Raw genomic sequence first — 25898 nt, forward strand, 5'->3', positions numbered from 1 at the left:
CAACTCTTTACAATCTTCACTCATTTGTTAGAGGAGCTTACAGAGCATCTCCTCTGTTTTCTCTAGTAAACACCTGAAAATCTGAGAACAACCTGCTTTCATGTTGCCTTGCATAGATGCTGAATAGGATAGTTATATATATGCCCTGTTACATAGCTTCCAAATGCTTTTGCACCTGAGATACAGGATGACATGTGCCACTGTCACCTCTGAAGTGATGTCAGCCTGTCATACATCACATTAATCAATTTGGTAATTGAAGTATATTTCCACCATGAAATAGGTAATAATATATTGTAAAACAGAATACTAGAGAGGAAGCCACTAGAGACCAGTGAAATAATTCAAACATCTAAGATAATAGTGATATTGAAGAGGTAGAAGGATTAGGGAGCTAGTTTTAGATAGAAATAAAATAACTTCCAATTATATTGAAATGGGAAGGAAAGAAAAGGAGAAATGACGGTGAACTGAGTCTGGCAATAAATGAAAAGAGAGATACTGAAACTAAAGTTGGTTAAAAAAAGTGAGAGGCAGAAACTGAGTGTGTAGAATTAATCATTTTATTTTACAAACTAAATTCGAGGTGCTTTTTAGGTATCAAGTGATAACATCTGTCAATAATGAGATGCCAGTTTGGAATTCAGGGCAAAATGGATTGTGGAAGTTTACATTTAGGAGCTGCTGACAAGAAGACAGCATCTGAAATCCAGGGACTCAGAGATATCTTCTGGGGTAGGAGCATCAGGAAAGAAGATTTAGAGAGTCAGAGGCTCTGCCCTTTGTGGGTCTCAATACAGCAGTTGACCAGAGAAGTTGTGGCCCAAGAAGATAAAATAAGAAAAGCAACTGATAAGGCTGAGTGATCAGAAGGAAAAATGTAAGGGAGAGACTGTCAAGTTGTTGCATACTGCTTGGAAGTCAATAATAATTAGAAAATAATTCTCTGCTATGTTTTTATTTTCTTACTGATTCTGAGGAGTAGCAGAGTCTAAGCTTTAATTGGAAGAACTTGCACACTACCTGCTACAAAAGTCAATGAAGCAAACAATTCTTTTTGGAGGTTTGGAGGTTTCCCTCATGAGTAGGGAAAAGAGTTGAGTAAGACTGCCATTTACTCTTTGCTCTAAAAATTTTCTCAACACCTCAAAAGCACTGTGAATTTTGAGATCCTATCTCTAATTTTCATTGCTAAGAAAGTTTACCAGAGAATTCTTTTATGCTTCAAATGCTCGATTCAGTCTCCCTGGTACTTTTCAAAAAGATTGCTGTCAGCAGATACATCTCTATTTCTACTTTAGAAACAAGAAAGGAATCTATGGACTAAATAATCTAAAATTCAAAATTCATTTTTTAGTATATTGAAACTCAATGGTTGCGCGAAAAGACATGAAATTTTCCTAATAGAAACCTATGGATGTGATACAGATGTATATAAATAGATAGTAGATCACCTGTGCATGTCACATATGCTGAGTCCCTTGGAAGGCAAGACTTTTGTTTCCAAGTATCAGAAGGACATGCCCAGAGAGACGCATCAGTTTTCCGACACTGGATTCCATCCACCCACTGGGGTCTAGAACCTTCCCTGGCAGGAACAGAAGTGTTGAGGATCCCACTGTCCCCACAGCCAAGCTGTCTGCAGATCACGGATAAAGTCACATCTTCCATGGGACTGCGACAGACACTGCCCCAGGTTCCATTGTAGAAAATCTCCAGCCACCCGGAGCACTCCTGGTCCTTGCTCACCATCCTGAGATCCAGGAATTCTGAAACAGAATTGGGAACAGAAATCAGGCAACACTTAGTGCACTTTTTACTTATAAGGAGTGAAAAGTCATTGTTGGCTATGCTGAGAAGATAAACTTTATGTGAAATTACTGGGGCTTCTTTACCTTTCACCTATTTTGCAGTCCTGAATCAGTTTACTGGATAATTGCCACAGTGAGATAGAGAAAAATGAAAGGTAGAGATGAGGGTTCTTCTGGGAGCAAAAGCTAAATCCTGAATAAACATCTGAAAGACTCTGGAGTGTAGTAAGGGCCATTGAAGGAAAGCAGTTTAGTGGCGCACTGAATATTTCACATCCTGAATTTAGCATCTATAAATGCATTTCTTACTTGGTGAAAGCAGTTTAGTGGCGCACTGAATATTTCACATCCTGAATTTAGCATCTATAAATGCATTTCTTACTTGGTGAAAGGGTTTTGCAAATCAGATTACGTGAAGGTCTTTCCCTTTGAGATTATCCTGGTAATCTCAAAAGTTAGATTCCTGGATCAACTAGATGATCCCAACTGCATAATATTATTATACTACATTCTTACTATCAGATCACTCTTTTATGATGTTGGTTACCCGAAGGCGTTACCATGTAAGAATGACCATAGTATTGTAAGGCATCTGAAGGCATTTGAAGGAGCTAAGGAATGCAGGAAGTTTCAAAACATTAGAAAAGATATGGATATAAATCTTCTCCTAGCATCAGAGGAGTATAAGCCTGCTGACACCTTGCATTCAGCCCAATCAGATGTGGGTCAGTTTTCTACCTAAATAAATTTAACATAATAATTCATGTTGACTGAGGTTACTAACTGTACGGTAATTTGTTACAGCAGCAATAAAATCTAATATAGTGGGACTCAACATTTGTATCCACAGGGAACTGATGAAGACTATAGTAATGACTGTCAGGTGACAGAGATGAGAAGGAAGGACAACAAGCTTAACTGAAAGATGAAGTAATAGCATGTCCTCTTCTCTTTCACTAGACAGAAAAACACCTGGGAGGGAGCCTTCCTCCAAAGCTCTCATTGTACCGACAGAGGCCATCCTGGAGACCCTCCCACAGCCATTCATCTGTGGACAAGGTGAGCACAGACCTGAGCAGATGACACCTGCATCCTCCTTGTGCCTGCAGTCATGCTGTTCCCAGCCGTGGGAAGGGCAGTCCCACACATGGGACTCCTCTCCTCTGCAGTTCAGCTCATCCAGCCAGATGGGCCCTGACCCATGGCTGAAGTGAGCAGAGACTGTGGCATTAAGGGCCACACCACAGCTCAGCTGTCTGCACACCACATGGGCATCACTCAGGTCCCAGCTGTCATCACAGATGGTGCCCCAGGATCCCTGATGCAGGATCTCCACTCTCCCTGCACAGCGACTGCCCCCATTCACCAGCCGCAGTCTGTTGTCTGAGGAGACACAGTTGGGTCAGCTGTGCTGAGGCAGATAGGAGAAGATATTTTCCTGCAGATGTCCTCACCTGAGCAGTTGACATCCTGTACCTCTGAGGCTGTGGAATGTGTTGAATCCGACAGGGAGTCCTTGCATTGGGGTACAGTCTCACTCTGGTTTCCTATACATAGGACAAAAGAGCAGGAACCTGAGTTACATTAAGGATGTTTAGCGATGATATCTGAGACAGCAGCTGTGAAACAGGGGCAGTTAATTTCTGTCTTCAGAGCTCAACTTCTACATGGAGATATTTATTATTGACTAGACCAGACTTTTGGGTTGAAGTCAAATACTAAAAAGACTAGGAAAGCAAGAATATCACTTTTGAGAATAATGTTATTTGAAATAAATATATAGTTCCTAAGACAGGAAGTATTTTTCATCCAAAATGTCATTGAGATATAATGGGCCAGGGGAGCCCTCTTCCCCTGAGAAATGTACTCATTCACAAGTAATTGCTAAGACATGAGGTATCAACAGAGTAGTCAACAGATTCACAGTGCTTGGGATTTCAAAGTTGACTGAAGAGAATCACATATGTTGGTTAAAAAACCAGATAGTTTAAGCAGGATAAAATAGGTGAAAATCAAATATGTAAGTCACATAACCAAAGATGAACTAAAAGTGTGTTATAATTCTAAAGAATGAATGTGTAATTTCTAACCACTTCATTTATTTTTGAGAACATTTTTTGTGTGGTACTGGGAATGGAACTCAGAACCTTGTGCTTGTCAGAAAGGGGTTTCTGCCACTGAGCTATTTCCCAGGCCCCTTCATTTATAATTGAATAAAGTGATTTACCCTTAAATTTCTTTGCCTTTCAGAAGAACATTTAACCCTTTTCAGAAGTATTTCTATGTTTTTAAACTAAAATATACATCAACCAAAAGTATACTTAATGAGAATTTCTAGGAAAACAAAGAAAATTTTTTCATGTAATTTCCCACTCTTGCAGTTACTTCAGGGACTTTACATTACTGTGATTAAAATTCCAAATACCCTCAAAGAATATGAGCATTGTATGTCATAAACATTGCTAACAATGAAAATAACATTGAAAATGAATATATGTAAAAGAGATGTAAAGTTGAGCCAGGGAGGTGACTGGAAAGGGAAGGGGAATAAAAAAGAATTAAGCTGTGTTATATACGTGGACCTACTCTCAAATTTAATATATTCTTCAACACTGCAAACGTACTAATAAAATAAAACAACATTAAAAATAAATGCAACGTTAAGAAAATAAAATGATATTTTACAAAGCTTGGCAGATAAATTAAATAAAAAATTGAAGAAAAATTTCTCATTGAAATAATCTACTACCAAAATTAAAAATTTGTAGTTGGAATTTAACAGTTCATCTAGATTATAGCAAGATAGAAACAATGTAATGGAACAATGTAATGGAAGAAAAGTAGAAATACAAGAAAGCACAGAACAGCAGAAGATTAGGAAATATATAAGACAAATAACAGAAAGAGGGGAAGACTTAAGATTACTGCATAATTGTTCAGGATTCAGGCACATAACTGGGATAGTAAAAGCAGAAAGTAGAAAAACGCATAATATGACATGCTTAATGCATCTGTGGTTTTTAATCAGACCCACAGAATCTGTGATCCAGCATCCTTTGATAGGTGAACTTTGTTATTCTTCCTTTGAATCTGGATTGATCTCTGAGAATTGCTAACAAGCAAAGCATGTAGTGGAGCCATGTTTAGTGTAGCACTACTCATAGTTACTAAGGTACAGGATCGACAGAGGCTCTCAACAGCAGGGAAATGAATATCATGTGAATGTATATGCAATAAATAATAATACAATTATGTTATTTACAACAAAATGGATGGAATTGAAAAACATCATGAGAAATAAAATATGCCAGACATATAAAGAAAGGTACCAAAATTAATTGTCAAATGTAAAAGCTTAAAACCTACTGACTTTAGTGGACTTGTCTCTGTTTACTACAGGCAGAAGGTAGTACTCAAAGTAGAAAGTAGTACTCATAGCAGTAAACAAAAATAATTAATATTTACAATTTGTCTTGTACAACAATGTAAGAAAAACTCGATATGCTGTGGTAATTTTTAAAAATATTTTCTTTTTAATGTGTACTTTTCAAAGAAGCCAAAGCCAAATTGCATTTATGTAGGATAGACTTAAATGTCGACTGACTGTGCTATTATAGTATTTATTATTTTATTTATGGCCAATGTTCAAGCAGCGAACAATATATACTATTCTAGGTCTGTATCCTTCAAAATAACAATTTCTTCAGACACAAAGAAAGATTTCATGCATTTCATTCACATGAAAATTACTAAGAACAGATAACAAGTGAATTAAACAAAACTGCTTGAATTATTTACTGAATAAAATATGCTTGGGGAAATGAATAAAATCTGGATAAGACCATCTATTATCACAAGGTTAAATTGTATCATTTGGCAGTCACGCATGAGGAAAAATTTTAGGAACAAATGGACATCATACCAGTCACACTTATTTAATTGGTCATTCAGAAACCACACATACTCAGTGAGGGATGTGGCAGGTCAAGCCACAGAGTATAGTAAGTATAGGACAATATTAATAATTGAGAATATGAGGAGACATATGCTTACAACTTGTCTACAACTCTGAAATTTTATGATAGCTATTTAAAAGAAAAACAAACAAGAAAATTTAAAACAAGCTTAAAATCCACCACTAAGAAATTTCACTGAAATCAATATGAATAGTATCAAAATCATTAAACCGAAGGAAACCCAATAAAAGTATTTAAAAACTCTACGATAATATTAAGACCTAAATGAATGGAGGTCTAGGGTATGTAAATGAATGTGGGGTCTCAATATTACTAGTTAATCATCTCTAAATTCATATAGTGGTTAAATTGATTCTTATTCAGTATAAAAATGTGTTTTTGAACTAATTATGTCTAGGTGATTTTGCATTTTATATGGGCCAAGAATGACTAGCACATTCAACAAAAAAGACTAGAAACTCTTTTCAGTTGTGTGAACATAGTGTAAATTTATAATAATTAAGATAATATGGTATTAGGAAAAAGACAGACACAAGATATATTGGAATAGAAAAGAATATAGAAACAGAATGAGTGATACATGCACAGTTTTTGAAAATGTTGTAACTACAGGGAGAGAGGAAAGTACTCAGACTCAGGTAAATCTAAGCAAGCATAAGTGCACACCATACACAGGATCAATGCAGAGTATAAAATTAGATGCAAAGGAAAATGATTAAATATGCTTAGTGAATATTTTTAATGATTTCATACTAGGTAAATTCCTTTACATAATAAACAACAGCACTAAGAATATAGGAAAATGTTGATAAGTTTGGCTTCATTAAGATTAAGAATTTGATTTTGAAAAAGACCATGTCATTTAGAGAGTTAAAATAAAGAAGTTAACAACTGAAAATAAATAAATATGTATTTGGATTCAAAATAATTCCCATGGTAATCTATAGCCTCATTATTTGTAATATTCAAGAATTTGAAACCACTGAAATCTCTACCATAATTTCAATAGAAACATTTGGTGGAATAATATAAAACAATAGATACATTCTTTGTTCTTCTGATCACACCTAAATTGCCATCCACTTTAAAATTAGCATAGCTACTCTTACCTTTTTCCAGGTTTCTGTTGCATGGAGTATTGTTTCCCATTCTTTGACTCTTAGTCTGATTTTTGTTTTGGGTTGAATATTTTGTGCATGCATCATATTGTTGGCTCTTGTTTCTTGATGCATTTGCTAATTTTTTGTGGATTGGTAAATTGAGATGATCATATTGATGCTTATTACTGATTGGTATTGACTTATTTTCTTCTTGTTGATCTCTTTCTTTTCTGGCTATTTAATTGCTTACCTTGCCTCAGTGTTTCAATCCATTGGGCATTTTGACATTTTTATCATCATTGTCTCTTTCTAGGATATTCTTGAAAAGTTTTCATTGTGTTGGATGGGTGATCATGGATTTCTTTATGTCTTTTTTATCATGCAAGTATCTTATTTTGCCATCAATTTGGAAACATAATTTTTGGAGATATATCAGTTCATGTTGGAAATTGTTTTGGAGGCTTAAGACACTTCACTTTGATCTTTGTGTTCACTTTGAACTTTGATCTTTGTGTTGAGAAGTCTGCTATAACTCTCATAGGTGATCCTTCACAGGTGATTTATTTATTTAACAGTTTTTAAGATTCTGCTGTTGTGTTGAATTTCTAGAATATTTCTATTCTGTGCCTTGGTCTTTTTTTTCGATCAGGGCTATTTGGGGTTCTATATGTCTTACTTATCTGAATGTTAAATTGTTAGAAAGTTTTTGTGCTATTGCTTACATAAATAAGATTTTAATGCTCTTTATACTATCATTTCATTTTTCATTTATTTCAATTAATCTTATATTAGTTTCTTTGTATCATCTAGCAGTTGCTGGATCAAATTGTCATTAGCCCTTGCTTATATTACAGGGATCTATCTTTAGTTTATCAACAATCACAAATCTGCATTGTAGATCTAATATTCTGCCTTCACATTTGTATATTCTTCTGTGTAAACTTCAAAATAATTTTTGCTCTCCAGTATTTCTATCTGTGACTTCTTAAAGATTTCTGTTCTTTATTATGTCGAGCATTCATGGTTTGCCTGTCTTTTGTTAACTATTCATCAGTATCTTCTTTAGACTCAGTATTCATTTGTTTTACTAGGGCCATTATCTCTTTATCTGTGCATTTATGTTTGCTTTGAATTTGCCAAAATTCTTATTGATCTCTTTTGTTACTTCCATTTCTATCATTTCAGATATTTCACATGTAGCTAAAATTAATGATGTTCGGGCAACAGCAATAGCAACATAAATCCCAAGCATAATTTTGAGACAAAGAAGTCTTCAGGGTACACACTCGGTTTTTAAATTAAAAAATGTGTTTTAAATAAGCTTGTAAAGAAGTCTTCAGGGTACACACTAGGTTTTTAAATTTAAAAAAATGTGTTTTAAATAAGCTTGTCCCTTAATGGGACAAGTTAAAATGCTTTCTTCGCACAAGACGGGAACACACTGATTGGAGAGATTTATCGGTTATTACTTGAAGGAAGGGCTAATGTTTTTTTTTTTTTTTTTTTTTTTTTTTTTTTTTGGAGATCTGGGTAAATGTGCCTAACACAGTTTTATATTTATTTTACACATTTTTTGTATGCAGTGAAATTAAATAATAACATGTATTTTAAGTGTTTCTTTGAATATTCTTTGCCTTGATCTGAATGCTTAATGATAAGTAAGAAGATTGTCACTATAGTTTTGAAGTCAGTTTGACCTGATATCTGTTCCAGGAGATGTGGGACTTCAGGAGAATCTGAGTTACTTAGTTACTTACACTGGCTACTTTCTTACCTGAGCAGACCACAGAGGCTGTGTTCCCATGGGCACAGGCAGGAACACCCAGGGCAGTCACAAGACAACTCCACAAGAACGACTCATCCCCTGAGCAGTGGAATTGGTCTTTCCAGATCTCATCCCTTTCTTCCACAAAGTATGCTCCTTTTGGGGTGGAGACAGCCACTCCACAACCCAGCTGTCGGCACACAACATCAGCATTGGCCATGCTCCAGTGGGAGGCACAGAGCGCTCTCCAGCCCACAGAAGTTTTCACCTCTACTTGACCCTCACACTGAGATGTACTGTTTTTCATGAGCTGGACTTCAGTAAACTCTAGCAGAACAAGACAATATTTCAGGCACATCTAATATTTTTCTTTCTACAGCAGTATATTGAGGAAGGTTCAATTCATGCTGATGGTCTCACCTGAACAAATGATTTCAACAGTCCTCCCATGGTAGCAGCTGCATCTGGGGCATGGGATTGTGGGGCAGAACTGCAGCTTGGCCTCCTGCCCTCCACATAGGAACTGCTCAGCCCATACCTGTCCAGTGTCCTCTCTAAATGGCACATCTCCCCGGACTGATGCAGCCTTGCCACACCCCAGCTCTGCACAGATGACCTGGGCAGTGGGGAAAGTGAAGTTCACATCAGATACTGGAATCCAACTTCCTCCAGATTTCACTTCTACTTGTCCTGAGCAGGGCCCTTCTCCAACCAGACGCCAGTATCCTAAAGGAGGCAAAATAATAACATTAATAATTATAATAATATTAATAAATTAAATAAAAAATTAAGAGAATAGAAAAAATGTGAGTATCCAGATCTGGAATCTGATAGCATCATATGACAGTCAATAATATGAAAGTTTCTTTTTTCCAACGGTTGGATATGTGAAGAAGATTCAGCAGGTGGATTGATAATGAGTCTTGCATGTGAACTGTCTAAAACCAAATTCAGACGGAATATGCAGGTTGCTTCTTAATGGCTGAATCCCAGGAATAGACAGACTAAACATAGCTATGTTTATAGATGTAGACGTAAATGTAGATGTAGATATATAGATATAGGTATAAGTCTAGATATATTTATAAAGACATGTTAGCCTCTTTTCCTATGTATCATGTCTGCATGTCTTTTTGTGACAGTCTACTTCATTTTGTAATTTATGTGTAATTCATGAAGTATAATCTTAATGTAAAAAAGAAGATGCTTGTATAAAACACTTATAAATATCTTTTAATGTCCATATTGTAATGATAACATAGTTAATCAGTAATTTTGACATTTATGCATATCTTAACATTCACATTTATTTCCATTTTGACATAAGAAAATTGTGCACTAAATGTTTTGATGCTGAGGGATAATCTAGATTCATTACAAAATGATGTCTATTATTTAAGCAGAAAGAAAAATTAGAAGCTGCATCTGAAGAGATTAAGGCATTGTGCAATCTCTCTCTCTCTCTCTCCTTTCATTTTTGAGAGACATTTTTTGCTCCTAGAAAGTAATATATGAATGTCCATGTAGTTACATGTTAAAGATGATCAGAGAGAAATTTCAAGTTTGAGTTTAGAGCTTTTAGGAACCATTTGAATACAGATAAAGACTTACTCTGTAACAGTATTTGTAAAAAGAATTCCAGGATGGATAGCTTTTCTCAACAGAAAAATAAATGGGCAATATTTTGTTTTTCAGTTAATCCTTTAGGATTACTTATGACAAAAAGAATGAGTTTTACTCTACTTTCTAACATAGTGACTGTAGAAATTATAGTTAAACATGCTAGTATATTTTTATGATATTGATATTTAAAAGGAAGTCTGAGATTCTGAAGAGTTTCTGTAAGATCATTTCAGTTCATGTCATGCATAGACAGGGATGATTGTAATATTTTTTACATGTAAATTCAGGATGCAGACAAAAATTTCAACCTAATACCACTTATCTTACAATCATACAAAACTAATGTTAATGAGACCAGCATAGTGTCATTAATAAATAGCCATCAGTATTGCTGGAAAAATGCAATACTGACCATGTTCCTGTTCTTAGACAAAGAAAAATCCTTGAATACCAATGGATGCACCTTTATTTCCTCCTTGATATCTACTGTTTTCCACTTAGGTGTACCAGCACCTTGATCATCCCTATAGCAAAACCCCTGAGTGTGCCCTTTTCAATGAATTAAGCTTTCTTTTCAACGAATTAAGAGAATTTTGTAACTATCTTGTGTATAAATACATTTTTTCCATTTTCCCTTACTTCCTGTCTCATTTCGCACATCACAGTCTGTCTGTTCAACAGTTGCTTCCAAATTCATATCATCTATTGTATATTCTGGAATGTATTCATACAGTTTCCTCACACTAGTGAGGCAATATGATGTATAAATCTATGGGGCTGAAATGTTTCACATATGAGTATGGCCTGGAGTCACATTCCTGTGCCTATAAAAAAGGAAAGAGAGCCAGAGATTTAGCTTATTGGCTCAAGCAGTTGCTTGGTAAGTGCAAGGTTGTGAGTTTAATCCCTAGTTAAAAAAAAAAAAAAAGAAAGAAAGAAAGAGGTAAAAAGAGACACAAATTCAAGCAATTAGAAATGAAAAGGGGTAAGAATAATGGATCCCACAGAAATCCAGGAGATTGTCAATACCTACTGTGAGAACCAAAATTCTAATAGGATGGGAGGCACAGACAAAATGGACAAGTTCCTACACACAATCTAATTTTCAAATCTAAAGAAGAAATGGAAATTCTAAATAATTGAACATTAGTCAATAAAATTGAAAATGCAGTTAAAATGTATCAACAGTGAAAATCCCAGGACCTGACAGATTCATTGCTGAACTGTACAAAAATTTAGAGAAGAACTAAGGAAACTAACTTTTTAAAGAACTTGAAAGTAAAGAAATATATCCAAACTCGTTCCTAGAAGAAAATATTACCCTGATTCCAAGACCCAAGAAGAACACAACCAAAAAAGCAAACTATAGGTCAATCTCTATAATTAGCATAGATATAATAATAGTTAATAAGATACTGTCAAGAAGAATGCAGCAAATCATAAAGAAGAATACACTATGATCAAGCATGATTCATCTCAGGGATTCAAGGAGGTTTGAACATAAGCAAATCAATAAATGTGTTACAACATCAAAGACGTAAATCACATGGTCATCTCAATAGAAGCAGAAGCACTTGACAAAGTCCCAAACCAATTCATGAAGAAATCCTACAGGAAATTGGAATAGTCTTTATATCAATCTGATAAAAGCCATCTATGACACAACATAGCCAACACCATACTCAATAGTCAGAAGCTGAGTTTTCACTCTAAAATCAGAAACAAGAGAATAATGTTCATTATCACCACATCTATTCAAATATGGTCCTGAAAACATTGCCAAAGCAAATAGGGAAGTGAAAAATAAAAGGAATAGAACCAGGAAAGGAAAAAGTTGAATTACCATTATCTGCAGATGATATAATACTCTACAGAAAAAACCTCCAAAATTACACCAAAATGTTCATTTCTAACTCCCAGGAAGACAGATGAAATTCTTAATTTGAATGAAATATCACCACCAATTCTGAAATTACTGTATTAGAGGCTTCTGGAATATCTGGTTAAGCCTGCTCTAGTTGAATTATTTTGATAGTAACTAAAGCTTTGACAATGATTTCTTGTCTTCCACTTTGCCAGGTGTTTGAGACAAAATGGCACCATTTTCATGTATTTTTTCTTATTTTTTTGTTCATTTAAGAACCCACTGAAAAGCTGAACTGAAGACCCATATACTACTTATTTCTTTTTCTGCACAAACAATAATCATCACAAAATTTCAAATTTTGAATTGTCTGATTCATGTAGGCCTCTAACATATGGATAAAAAATTTTCAATTATTTCCTCAGTGCAGTCTTCTTACTTAATTCTTGGGATGAAGTATATCATGGATTGAGCATAATGCAAAAGGCCTCATATGATGGATATTTGCCTTCAATTACCATTTTTCATGGACTGAAACAATGACATGTGCCATCTCCCTCTGAGTTGTAAATAACATTTGTATTAATTATTTTTGGAGTTTTGAGATATAATATAATGTGAGCTCATCTAATGCATTTATTAAAACATAAGACATTAAATGTAATATATAAGCTTCCTCAAAAATCTAGAATTAGGGCCTAGGGATTTATCTCAGTAGCCTGGCAAGTGCAAGGTCATACGTTTGATCCCTGGCACCAAAACAAAACAAAAAACAAAACAAAACAAAAGAACTAGAATTAGAAGTCTCATTTAATTCAGTTACTCCTTTCTGAATATATTCCCAGAAAAATTGAAAAGGTAATGCAACAAGTGATATATGTGTACTCATATTTATAGCAGCATAATTTGTAATAGCTAAATATTAGAAACAACCAAAATGGCAACAAACTCAGAACGGGTAAAAAAGTTATATTTTTATACAATACAATATTATTTAGTTATAAAACAGGATAATCTTGAGGCTTTTATAAGCAAATGGAGGCAACCTGAGACCATACTCATAAGCGAAGTAAATCAAACTCACATTTATAAATATCACATTGTTTCCCTAGTACAAAAAAAATGATAAAAATCTGGGAGTAATGAGATCCAAAATATACAGTAGATCCTGGAAAAATGAAAGAGAAATAAAGTGCTCAAAAGTATGATATGAGAAAGGAAAAACTAAAGAAAGGAAAAGATTATATGTATGTTGGTAAACATATATAAATGTGTATATGTGTATGTATGCTAGATAGATAACTATACTACTAATCTCTCCTAGTTCATCAGAAAGAAGACGTTCCTGCTGTCATTGATTGATCACTTCTTTTCATAGATTTTGTAACCTGAATAACTAGTTCTGAGATAACAATATGCAATATACTAACTAGTGTTCTCTACTATTTTTCTTTTTTAAAATTCTGTATCACTTCAAACTTTTATTATGCTTTGTTTGTTTAAATAAAAAATGTAAAATACATAGTGTATCCCTAACAACTCTAATTATAAATGGCAGGAAGCCAATTCAAATATATTTGATATACAAAGTTGGAAGAGTTCAGAGAAAAGATCAATTTCTCGACACTGCATGAGAAATGGGGATTTGATGCTTCCAGAAAATTCCATGTATATATTTTTCTAGTTTCCGCTTCTTTACTTTTATGTTTGGTTTTCAGAAATCCTTCTCAACACAGCTGAGTCTCTGAAAGTGAGACATTATCCTCAGTCATAGAAAAATCTTGCAGTAAAAGACTTACAGAAGATCTTCAAACTTTTGTACCTCTAATCTGTATAGGGAGTTTTTATCAGAGCAATTTTTTTCCTCATCATTAGAATCATACAGCTCAATATTCTAGGCATTCACTAGATGACCATGACCATGCTGATGTTTACCATCTTTCATCCGCATCTTTGTTTCTTTCTCTGGGGCTCAGGTGGATTTCACTAACTTGCTGTAGCTGTGAGATCTAAATCTACTGAACACTGAGTCTGTTTTCTTAAGACTCACCTCTGATTATCTGTGTCTTTATCCTTTATTCCAGTCTGTAACCCATTCTTGGGAATAACACAATACTTTGCTTGTAAAAATCTCTCTATCGTATTTGTTATACTTGGTCATGAAGGTTGTTATACAGGTTCATGAAGATCAAAGTTGCTTTCTTGAAGACTAAACTAACTTTTTACCCTTAGGCTTTTCAATCACCTTTTCAAACCTGAGATGGCTACCAAGACTGATGTATAGGTTTGGCATGTCCTACCATACACACCTGATAAAGGTTTCCTTCTTACTACATTTAGCTGTTAAGAAATAGTGGAAATATTATGGGATGGGGAGATTTATGTCATGGTGACATGTCCTCCATAGAGAATGTCAGAGTGGAATATTTTTCCCTCTATATGTGTGTCTGTTTTCTGTCTTCATTTTCATTCTCATCAATTAATCCACAGACACATCTCCAAAAAGGGCACTAGAAAAATCTATATAATGTCATCTCTTACAATAGTAGGTAAATATTAAGAATTTATTATATGTAATACTGATCTTTTAGTATTTGGATAAGTGTGTCTTCAAAGTTTGAGTTTGTATACATGCTTTGAAGGAAAAGTATTGAATCTTCTGTAGTATTTATGGAAAGAAAATACATGATCCAGGCATTTCATTCACAGCTCTTTTGTCCTTATTATGCTTGTGTCTAAATTTATAATAGTCCTTTGATTTCACATAAATTCATAAATTTTTTGTATCCTACTTTCAGACTCATACACCTACTAATCTAGAATAAAATAGTGTCTCATGCTATATACATAGAAACTCAACTTCACTAAGAAAAATGGAACTAGAAAATGTGACCCTTTTCCATGGTAGCCTTGCTATTGCAAAGGTACTGTGCACAAAGTTTTGCAATTGATTTGGATTATACGTAAGTGACAAAAAGAAAAGTAAAGAAATTTGATTCTTATTGCAATATTTCTAGAATATGGTAAAAACCAAAATACTGTCAAAGCGATAGCCACTAATAGGTTACCGTGAGATCGGTGAGATCTATGGAAGACCAGGGTACGACACTAGGGAAGGAAAGAAAATCAATTCAGACTTTTATGTAGAAATTACATGAGTTCCTCATCCTTAGCTTCTTTGAGCAGTCAGGATCTATAGACGGACTTGTAACTGCTCTAGGTTACATTTACCTCCTACTCCTCAGGGATCAAAAGTCCCTGGAGTTCTTCAGTTTTCTCCTAGCCAGGGAGCATACTGGTACTGACCATACCTGAACAGATGACTCCTGCATCTTCATTGTGCCCGCAGTTGCGATTCTCCTGGCTGTAGGCAATGCACTCCCCCAAGTTGGACTCCTTTCCTGTGCATGTCACCTCATTCAGCCAGATGGGCCCTGATCCCACACCAAAGAAAGCAGAGTGCTTGGCTTCAATGGCCACTCCACAGCCCAGCTGTCTGCACACTACTTGGGCATCATTCAGATCCCATTTGTCATCGCAGATTGTGCCCCAAGAGCCATAGTAAAAAATTTCCACTGTCCCCTCACAGTGACTCTGCGTGTTCACCAGGCGAAGTTGTGGGCTCACTGTGGAAAGAAAGAAGAACAGATAGTTTCATTTCATTTAAAAAAGGAGGTATATAAAAGCAAAAAATTAAGTCATGATTTCAGCAGTTGAAGGCAGTCAAGAAGGGGAGAAATGGAGTTACGCAGTTCAAACAAAAAATTTCAGTAAATAGGAAGAGCAAGTTGCAAAGATTTATTGTACAATATTATGATTATAGTTCATAGTGATCAGAAGTTAAAAATTTTCCACAGAGCAAATTTAGATATTCTCACCAAGGTTTTTAAGTATATGAGGTAAAGTGAGTGTTATTTATCTCAGTGTGTATGTATCCTGAAATGTCATGAAGTACTTAGTAAATTGCATCCAAATAATGTTATATCCAGATTTGAAAATATTAATTAATTTGAAATTAACTATGTAAAAGATGAAGAAAATAAGAAGGAAATCCTGCGATGTGCAACAATTTAAATGGGCCTGTGAAAAACTAAATTAAATAATACTTTGTAAATCTACTTATACCTAGTATGTAATGTAGTGAAACTCACGCACATCTAAAATGAGAATTGTTTCCAGGAGCTAGGAGGAGGAGCAAATGATGAATTATTAATAATCGGCTATAAATTTTGAAGTATGTAAAATGAAAAGTTCTAGAGAAGTGCTCAATAACAACATTAAATTGCATAAATAAAAATCAATGGCTTACTTTTAAATATTCATACCACAACTTATGGCATCAAAATATAAATATTCTCACACTTTTTAGTGTGTAAAATCTATTGAATTGTACACATTTAGTGATGTGTTTATTTTTCATCTTGATTAAATTGTTACTGAAAAATGCTTTATGGTTTACATTTTTCCTGTTCTTTTTCCTGGTATCAGTAAGTTGAATTTCTTCGTGCTTTTCATTGATAACAACTGATATGTGTCAATGTTAACATTTTTAACTAACCAAAGTTGAAGATTTTTTTCTCTGTTTTAAATTTTTCTTCTAATTTTTGTTTCAATCTTGTATACCAATCAAATTTGGGGAGCTCTTCTATTTTGCTACTTGAATTTTACAATATCAGTGTTTTTTTCTAACTCTTGGATTCTAGGTTATAGATTTCTATTAGACATGGTTTATTACATTACAAAAATTTAATTTCATCACATCTTCATTAACATTATTTGCTGATGTTCAATTTTCTTTTCATAGATCCCCATATATTTGAATGAATGTTGTCTAGTTTCTCAATATTTGGAAATTACTGGACTGATTCTTAAGTTACAGATTTGATTTTATTATGGCGAGAATATTTTTCCTGATTTCAGTCATTTGAAAGGTTTTACACTATCATATGGCAAAATGTTATGGATAGATATTCCATGTGAATTTACATGAATGCAAATTTTTTCACTATTCTTTTGAGTGTTAAAAGTGTGGTATTCAGTTAAATTTGTAGATTGAGTTTGTTTATGTCTCTTACATACTCTTAGTTTACTTGGGTTACTTGCTTTTGAAGAATAATATCACAATTTCTTCATTCTACTATGGAATGTGTTTTTTTTTTTTTGCCTTGTGAAATATTATTCTGTGTTTCAAACTGTGCTTTGCCATTTTTCTTATATTTTGATATGTATTATAAATTACACTTATTTACCTCATTATAATGCTGAAAAATTCTGTCATAAATTAAACTAGTACATCTGGTTGTAAATTGTTGTAGGTTGTAAATTTTGAGATATTTATATGACTAAACTAGTTTTCCTACATTTTATACTTAAAATTTATATTGCTTTCATCATTTAATGTTTCTTTTGCTCTTAGGTATAAGGTGAGTATCTTACACACAACATAGAGAGTTATGAAGTCAAATAACTGCAGTTTGAAAATAATCAGAAAAAAGGCTCTATTTTTTGTTAGAAGGATGATAAAAGTGCAGAATTCCCGTCTCCATAGAAAGATCACATGGAAGCTATTGAAATCACCTTGGTGAAATCTCAAAAATGTGGCAACGACCATGTGTTCTGTGAATTGAGTAAAAATTCACATTTAAAGTATAAGTGAATCATTTTTCATGTCTATATCTTATAATCTGAGCAACTACTATGAAGATAACAATATGCAATACATTAACCATTGTTAATCTATTATGTTTTTGAAGCTCTGTATCACCGTTGTAAATATTTTTTTTTTCATTTTAAAACAAAATACTTTGAGTGAATCAATGATTTCACTTAGATTCCAATATTCATTTACTCCACTGAGATGCCATACCGGAAGACAAACAGAAATTCACAGGACCCAGGGTATCCAAAAGGGAAGGAGAACAGACGAGGCGTTATGAAACAGTTCTCAGCATCTATGCTATTTTACCTCATGGGAAATAAAGAAGGATGCCAAAGAGTGGAATACTTGGAGCCAAAAAAGAAACAAGGCAGAAGTTATAATCCACAGAGACCTACCTGTCAGTTTTAGTAATATTCATAGTGTCTGCTATGAATAGCAGATGATCAGAGATACCACGTGAAAGCACAACTCACTCACAAAGCTAGGCTGCTTTCTCTTGAACAAGGTGGAGCTTTACTTGATTCAAACTTTTAGATTGCTAATTCCAAGGCACAGCCTCAGTACACACCCTGAGTCCCATGCAGGGAGGGAGGGAGAAGGCTGTGACAGCAAATATGGTTTTTGTATATAGCGACAAAATTGTGTGCTTGTATTCTTCAGAAGATGTTTAAGAATGGTTCATAGAAGCATTATTTGCAAAAATGTCACTTGAAACTGCTGAACGTTGTCACACAAACAGAATGAATGAACTACAAATACCTTCAATAATATGGATAATCTTATACATGTAATGTTAAAGGAACAAAATCAAGTATGAAACAACATGCACTGTATGATTCCAGAAATGTAAAACTGAAAAATCATCTGGTTATTAAATGGTGTTTGAAGTCAGGGAATTGCTCAACTTTTTTGACAGAGGTATGAGGTAATCTTCTTGAAGACAATATGTGCCTCAATTTCTTGATTTTACAAAATGTTCATGTATTGTTTATGTATATTTTCTGTATTTTATGTTTGAATATGAATTTTGAACTAAAGTTTTAGATTATAATCAAATTTTTAAGGTTAACTTTATTATTATGCTAAACTATCATATTAATATAAAAGTTATTATTCATCATTGACAAAATATTGTCTTGATTCAAAATGATGAACTTTAAATATGGGAGGATAAATTGTCAGAACTCCATGAGTAATAGAAAACTTATTTATTTATATTATTCTGAGTTGTTAACATTTGAGAAATTATAAAGAAAATAAAATTAATGTCATGATTTTTATCAAAAATGTGTGTTTACACATATGAATAAATATGGGAACTTTGTTATATTTTGTATTTATTATACATGTAGATTTAACTTTATATCTAAAAACAACTTGAATCATGAAATTTATTGTATCTCTTTAAATATATATATTTTCATGTTTGGACAATAGAGTAGATTTGTTGTTTTTATTTTGTGTTCTAAATCTGCAGTTACTTTCCTAATTACTCTGTTGATAAGTTTATCATTGTTGTTTGGTAGATTGATCACTTTTTCACTCAGGTTTAGTGCTCGTTGTGAATTATTTCTCTGTTGTAACACTGGTTCCAACTAGAGTACAGTGAAAGAGTAGTGTATTGAGCAGTGGATTGCACTAAAATCTCTGGGGATGCTCTGGTATACACAGAGGAAATACTCAAACAACGTCAGGAACAAGTGAGGAGAGCAGCCTGCATGTCTGATATGGGAGCCATGAGGAAGTCAGAAAAACAGATAGCTTTGGGACAAGATCTGACAGGAGCCCTTTCAATGATGTGATGCACTAGACTGGTATTGAAGAGCAGTTCAAGAGTCGTTATGGCAATCCTTTAAATCAGTGTCACACAAGAGTCAAATGTGATGTGGTCCTGTTATGGCTGCTGGTGGGTGCTGAACCAAGGCTCTTAATGAAAGCATTTCTAATGGAGATGTTTATGAGCAACAAATTATAGGCCAGAAGGAGACAACATACCATCAACGAAAGAGTTTTCTTCCCAGAGTGTGTGAAATCTGCCCATTTGCCATCTAACTCTTGTTCTCTTTTCTTTATTTCCTTTCAAATGCTCCTGTAGATTCCAACAATCAGCTCCAAGAAGACAGGAAGTTTTCTTTAGATTTAATTTTGTGCTATTTTTACAAGTGCCCTCAAGTGTTCTTGACACTTGAAACTTAAGAAATATTTGAAGAGTATATTAATGAGTGAACAAATACATCAACAGATAACAAGAAATATTTAGGCCCCATCAAAGTCAGATAAGGGATTTGCAGTATAATAATATGTAGCCATACATTAAATAGTTTTAAAGTAGAAAATAAAATACAGTATGTGAAAATTATAAAAGATAGTTCAAAATGATCAGAAATATTTGAAAAAGAAATGAAAGAACTTTTAATTAGGAAGAATTTTATGAAAATATTCAATTGATGAACTATACCTTACATGTGTACAGGTGAAAACAAAGTAGAACTGGGAAAAATGTAAAATATTACCATTTATATAAAGTAAAATGAAGATAATTGAAAAGAGTTAAGAATTTTGGAAATTATCATGAGTATCTATTTTAAACAATGTGTAATTCAAACTGAAGAAAGCAGAAAGGAAGTGGGAAGAGAATAAGAGAAAGAATTTGGAAAAAGTTGTATTTGAAAACAGTGTGTATTTTGAAGTAACACAAAAACTAAAATTGCATATTTAATGAGATAAATAAATCCATTATACTTAGTGCTGGAAGACAGAGGCTGTCAGGCTAGATATTTTAAGAAATATGGTCAAATATTCTTTGTAAGAGAAACATCTAAAAGATTAGAACATAGCAAATATGAAAATAATAAAGTGAAGATAGATACACTGTACAGTGCAAAAGAAAACTTGTAAAACCAAAAATATTCATGGTAGCAGGAAATATTCTAGAATTTGAGATTCCAGAATCATTAGTAGTTGCACTGTAAAATAATAAAAATATTTCAATTCATTACAAAAGCACAATAATTAAGAACCTGTGAAAATATAATTCAAAGTCTCAAATGTATAATTCAATGATGAATCCACTCAGGAAGATCACGATTAACATAGGAAATAATAGATAAACCAGAAAAATTACTAGCAAAATTTGAAAACCTGAATAGGCTGTTAACATGCTGTTGGTTCTATACACAAAATAAAGAGCATATATCTTTTTCCCAAGAACACAAGAAAAAACAACAGAAATGGTAAGTGTGTGAGGTAGCCCATATGTTAATGTCTCAGTTTAGGCATTCAATAATGTGTCCCTATTTCAAAGAAACACCTTGTACTTGGCAAATACATGCAGTTCATATTTCTCACTTAATGGAATATGAAGATTACAACTGAGTGGTAGAACATTTGTAAAGTATGGATTCAGTTCCCAGCACTCATTCCCCCAAATAAGTTGGAATATCACCGTGGTCCCCCATAAAATTCTAAGCATGTGTCAAAATTCTACTGAATGTAAACTAAATATTCTGACCATAATAGAATCATGTTAGTAATAAATTCAAAAGAGAAAGGAAAACAGATTAATAAAAAAAAACTTTTCACTAATTTCTAAGTCAAAAAACAAATAATAACACATTAATGGTTTATAGGAAAATGAAATTACACTGTATTGAATATGTAAAGTTCAGCTAAGGCAATACATAGAAAACTGTGATTTCAAATATTTATGCAATAATATGATAAAAACCTTACAAATTAATTCAATCATAAGTACTTCAATTTAATGGAAAAATGAATCACTTAAAAGAAAGTAGATGACAGAATAATAGAAAAAACTTATGACAAGGAAGGTGGTAATATAGAGATGTTTATGATATTAAAAGATAGTCTTTTAGAGATTCATAAAAGAAAAAGATACGTCAAATTCTGGTTATGTTTTGTAGGTAGAGATGATAGGATTTCTCTGACAGATTTTGCATACCATGAGAGAGAAAGTGAGTCAGGAATGACCCATGACTTTGGTTTAACCCATTGGTGAGACAAATATTTTTTAGGGAGGGGAAAGAAGAAACCCAAGTGCAGGTTTGGACACATTAATCTATATCATCTATCTGAAATTCATGTGTAGTATTCCAGTAGACAAGGGATATGCAAATTGAGATTTAGATGGCAATATGTAGGGTAGAGATATAAATTTGTGAGTTGATGCTGTAAGAGAAAGATTTAGAACCATGAGATAACATATGATCAACAGAGGCACAGTGGGAAAATTAAAGCCAAGAGTCCCTGGACTTATCCATAAGAAACTCCAAAAGAAGAGTTATGGGAGAAGGGGTGGCCCTAGCAATCAATAACAGCTGTAATTGACGTAGAATAAAATATAAATGTGGCACCTTACAACTGAATAAAAGTAGAAAACAAAGTGAATAATTTACTATGTCTATCTCCTAAGAAAAGCCAAACAAAAGGAAAATGATGATTGAAAATTGATAATTTACAAGTGTGGGGATCACTGTTGGGAATCATAACTGGAAGTTTCAGGAGGTGAACGACAAGAATATTTGCTCTCATTACATTTGAAAACCAGTGGTGAGAATAAAAGAGCAAACAATGGGTGCAGACAGCTTTTGTGAGAGTTTGCTGAAAAGAGGAAACAAAAAAGGAGCAGTCACTGTTGAGGCAGTGAGATCAAGAAAAGTGTATGAAATTGTGTTAAGATTAGAGAGGAGACATATTTGTAGATTGGTAAAGAGTAGAAACAGAAAATTAAAGAGATGTGGGTGACATAGATGTGAGAGATGGGGATGTGTTACTGAAGTACAGTCATGAGTGGACATGGTGGATGTATTGGCTCTATACAAAGAATAATTAAACCTCAGGGTGTGTGAGTGCCTATCATATCCACACTCACAGGAGAAAGTGGGAGGATGGCTTGAGCCCAAGAGTTTGAGATTAGTCTGAGCAGCATAGAGACACCCAGTTTTCAGAGTCAAATGAATGAATGAATGAATTAATTAATTAATACAAAAAAGAGGATAGCGATTGGTGATATATTAATAGATGTAGTGGTAAGTATCTTGGAAAAGCTTTGTTGATTGCTGTGTGTTGGAATCACAATATTGCTTATTTGCTTTTAGCCTGGTCATTGTGTGATCTAATGTGCTTCTTTTTACTTCATCATAGACTAGTGAAGCTTGTGTTATACCTGTATACTTTTCCTTTGTAATGAAACTAACGTATCACATATACAGTAAGTAATTTCTTACTAGTGCAAATGATATAACACTTGAGATGCATTAAAATAAACTCAGATACACTAAGCTACACTTCTTTTTCTTTTATTTGAGATGGATATTAAAATAAAATTTAATTGCTCTTTAGTAAAAGTAAAAAAAAAAATTAAATTACAGCAATAAAACTTCCTTAATAGAAATTTCAGGATGAAGAATAGCAATTAAGTAACACATTGAAAGAAGTCCTGAAAATAAAATATTATAGCTTTGATCAGATAAAACACTTTTCCTTTTACTTGACCATGAGAAAATTAATATGAAAAAAATTGAGGAAAATATTTTTAAAATGTGTGGGAAAACTGTAATTGGTGTGACTATACAAACAATTTCCGTAAATCAGTAAGGATGATGAACATTGTAGGAAAAACAAGAGTTAGTTCAGCAGATATCTCAGGACTGCAGTGAAAAGAACTTTTAATTACAGTGTTAATATAAACTAAAACATAACAAAACTACATAATGTAAAATGATATAAAATTAATATTATTGAGAATTAAAATTATTGAAAACTATTGTGATGGATCAGGAGGCAATGTGTATAAGAAGCCTCCTGAATCAAACTACAGAGACAATATGAATGGCTTTTCTGCCATGGCAGTGGAGTTTTCTAATAATTTTCTTTGTCACAGCATTGTAAATGAAAATGTAAATATGTAACAAATAGAGAGAGATAAGTAATTTATAATTCAATAATAAAATGAAATTTTAGCAATTTTAAAAATGGTATAGAAAATATTTGAATCAAATGATCAGCTAAGAAGCATTGTCTTGATTATCCCAAGATCATTCCCTGGAGCCTGGGAGCTAATACAGTATTTCTGCTGCTGTTAAGGAATGAGTTGTTGCTTACCTTGAGCACCTGCTAAGACAACGAGGAGGAGAGAAGGAAGTCCCCAGATAAGGCAGTGTCCCTGCATGGTGGCTCTGTCTGTAGATCGTGGTCTCAGCTTGTTTAGATATTACAGGGAGGTGCTTACCCCTTAATGGGGCCCTTACAGAAGGGAAGGGCTTACATAGTCCTATCCCCTGATATGGCCATGTGCTAGGAACCAACAGAATCTCTGTTTAACATCTTCCCCATCATCAGAGACAGCAAGAAAGGAAACTCTCTGAGCTTCAAACAGCACACTGCTGCTGAGTCTTAACTATCTCAGCATACGAGATACAAAGATTTCTGACATCAGATGTCTTTTTGTCCCCAATAGTGACACAAAAACCATATTAAAATTATACATGGCTTTTTTGATAACCAGGGGTCTGGCTCAATGCTGATTCAACACCAGGTGACTTAGGTTCCATTTACCTGTAGTCTCAAGAAAAAAGTGGCAATTGTTTCTTAATGAGGCCTAGGAAACAAACGTTAGACAACCAATACTTTGTGAACACAAAAAATATAAAGTACATAATGGTTAAAAATAAGTGAGTAGGAATTTGGGATTAGAAAGATTAAAAATATGGGGTAAATGTAAAAAAACAAAAAACAAAAAACAAAAAAAAAAACAGGTTGATGTTAAGTGGATGTGAGCATTGAGTTTGTCTGGTTCACTGTCCCTTCCTCTCATTGCCGGTTCATACTAGAATCCTCATAGAATTTAGGACTCTCTTGGTAAAATGTGTGAATTTATGAAGTCAGTCCTTCCTCACCCATCAGAGAACTTTTTTATTCAAAAGACTGCATTTGGCTTGTACAGACACTGCCTGGGAATAAATCATATTCTTATAATCACAGATTACAAAGTTGTTATGAGATGAGATCCCATAATATGAATAAGCTGTCTTTACGTGACACTCCAGGCTGCACAGGGGCTTCCTCCTGACGGGCTCTGCTTTTCAGCATTTTCTCTGTGTGCCACCTTACATTTATTTCTGTAGAAATCATACAATCTACTTTCCAATTTTTTGTTGTTTGTGCTCAACAATTAATTGGATGACTTTAAGTACAGTGCTCAAAAGTGGAACCAGTTTTACATTGATGTCTCACTGTTGCTTATCAAAAAAAAACATGTTCTCAACCATTTATCATTTTAAAAGTTTATTTGCTTTTTTGTACAAGGATAATTATCTTCAGAATTGCAGAAATCACAAATCATAGGTTGTGCAGATTATATAAAATAATATACAGAGGGACTTTATGCCCTGAATGACACATGTTGAGAAATAAATTAAGGTTAATTATTGAATCCCACAAATCTTTTAATTCACCTGTTACGTCCAACTCTTCATTGAACATATCCTAGATATATGGTAAAATGTTAAGCTGGAAATTATCTGAATCTTCCAGGTAGCTATGAAAACTGAAATTATACTAGTAAATACAGTAACAAATGGACTGAAATAGGTTACAGAGGAGATACGAAGGGAAAGCAGTGTGAAAAATGAGCTCTTACACAGAAGAAACACAATTGACATAGATTTTGGAAATATAAATAGAAAGGTTGAAAGATGATCACAGAATCTGAGGTGGTCAAACATCACTGTCTGAATTTGGATGGCTGGGAAACTTCTGGAGGACCTGGCAGAGAAAATTCCTGTGTGAATGTGAGTAGATCATGGAGGCATGACCTTAAGTATTTTATCAGGGACCAGCACCCGCCTGCATTGCTTCCCTCCTTCACTTCCTGGGCTTCCATGTACCAAGCGCTTTGCACTGCTTTCTCCTTAGACTATCATGTTCCTTCCCTGGATCCAGACTACTCTGCATTGAATCTTTAAAGCAATGATCCAGCTTCAACATTTCATTTTTTAAATTGTGGGTATCAAGTATTTACATGGTATCTGCAATAAAAAAAGATAAGACAGAAAAGTTTCCTTCGAAAACTCTATTTG

At 33.8% G+C, this 25898-nt stretch overlaps 1 protein-coding gene across 1 annotated transcript in view; it reads right to left on the minus strand.

The window, feature by feature from the left end:
• The window catches only part of LOC100734065 (antigen WC1.1-like), a 122470-nt gene extending 98317 nt beyond the window's left edge, over positions 1-24153 (minus strand). Inside the window, exons 1-7 of the mRNA XM_063238130.1 lie at positions 23923-24153; positions 15452-15766; positions 9074-9379; positions 8663-8980; positions 3266-3358; positions 2883-3194; positions 1455-1769 (exon numbers count right to left, since the gene is read on the minus strand). Coding sequence (XP_063094200.1) covers positions 1455-1769; positions 2883-3194; positions 3266-3358; positions 8663-8980; positions 9074-9379; positions 15452-15766; positions 23923-23989 — 1726 coding nt within the window. The 5' untranslated portion in view covers positions 23990-24153. The remainder of the gene's footprint in view (positions 1-1454; positions 1770-2882; positions 3195-3265; positions 3359-8662; positions 8981-9073; positions 9380-15451; positions 15767-23922) is intronic.
• Between the last annotated feature and the right edge of the window lie 1745 nt (positions 24154-25898).

This window comes from Cavia porcellus, unplaced genomic scaffold (assembly GCF_034190915.1).
Source record: "Cavia porcellus strain 051 isolate PalLab524CR breed Dunkin Hartley unplaced genomic scaffold, mCavPor4.1 scaffold_27, whole genome shotgun sequence".
NCBI classification, from domain to species: Eukaryota; Metazoa; Chordata; class Mammalia; order Rodentia; family Caviidae; genus Cavia; species Cavia porcellus.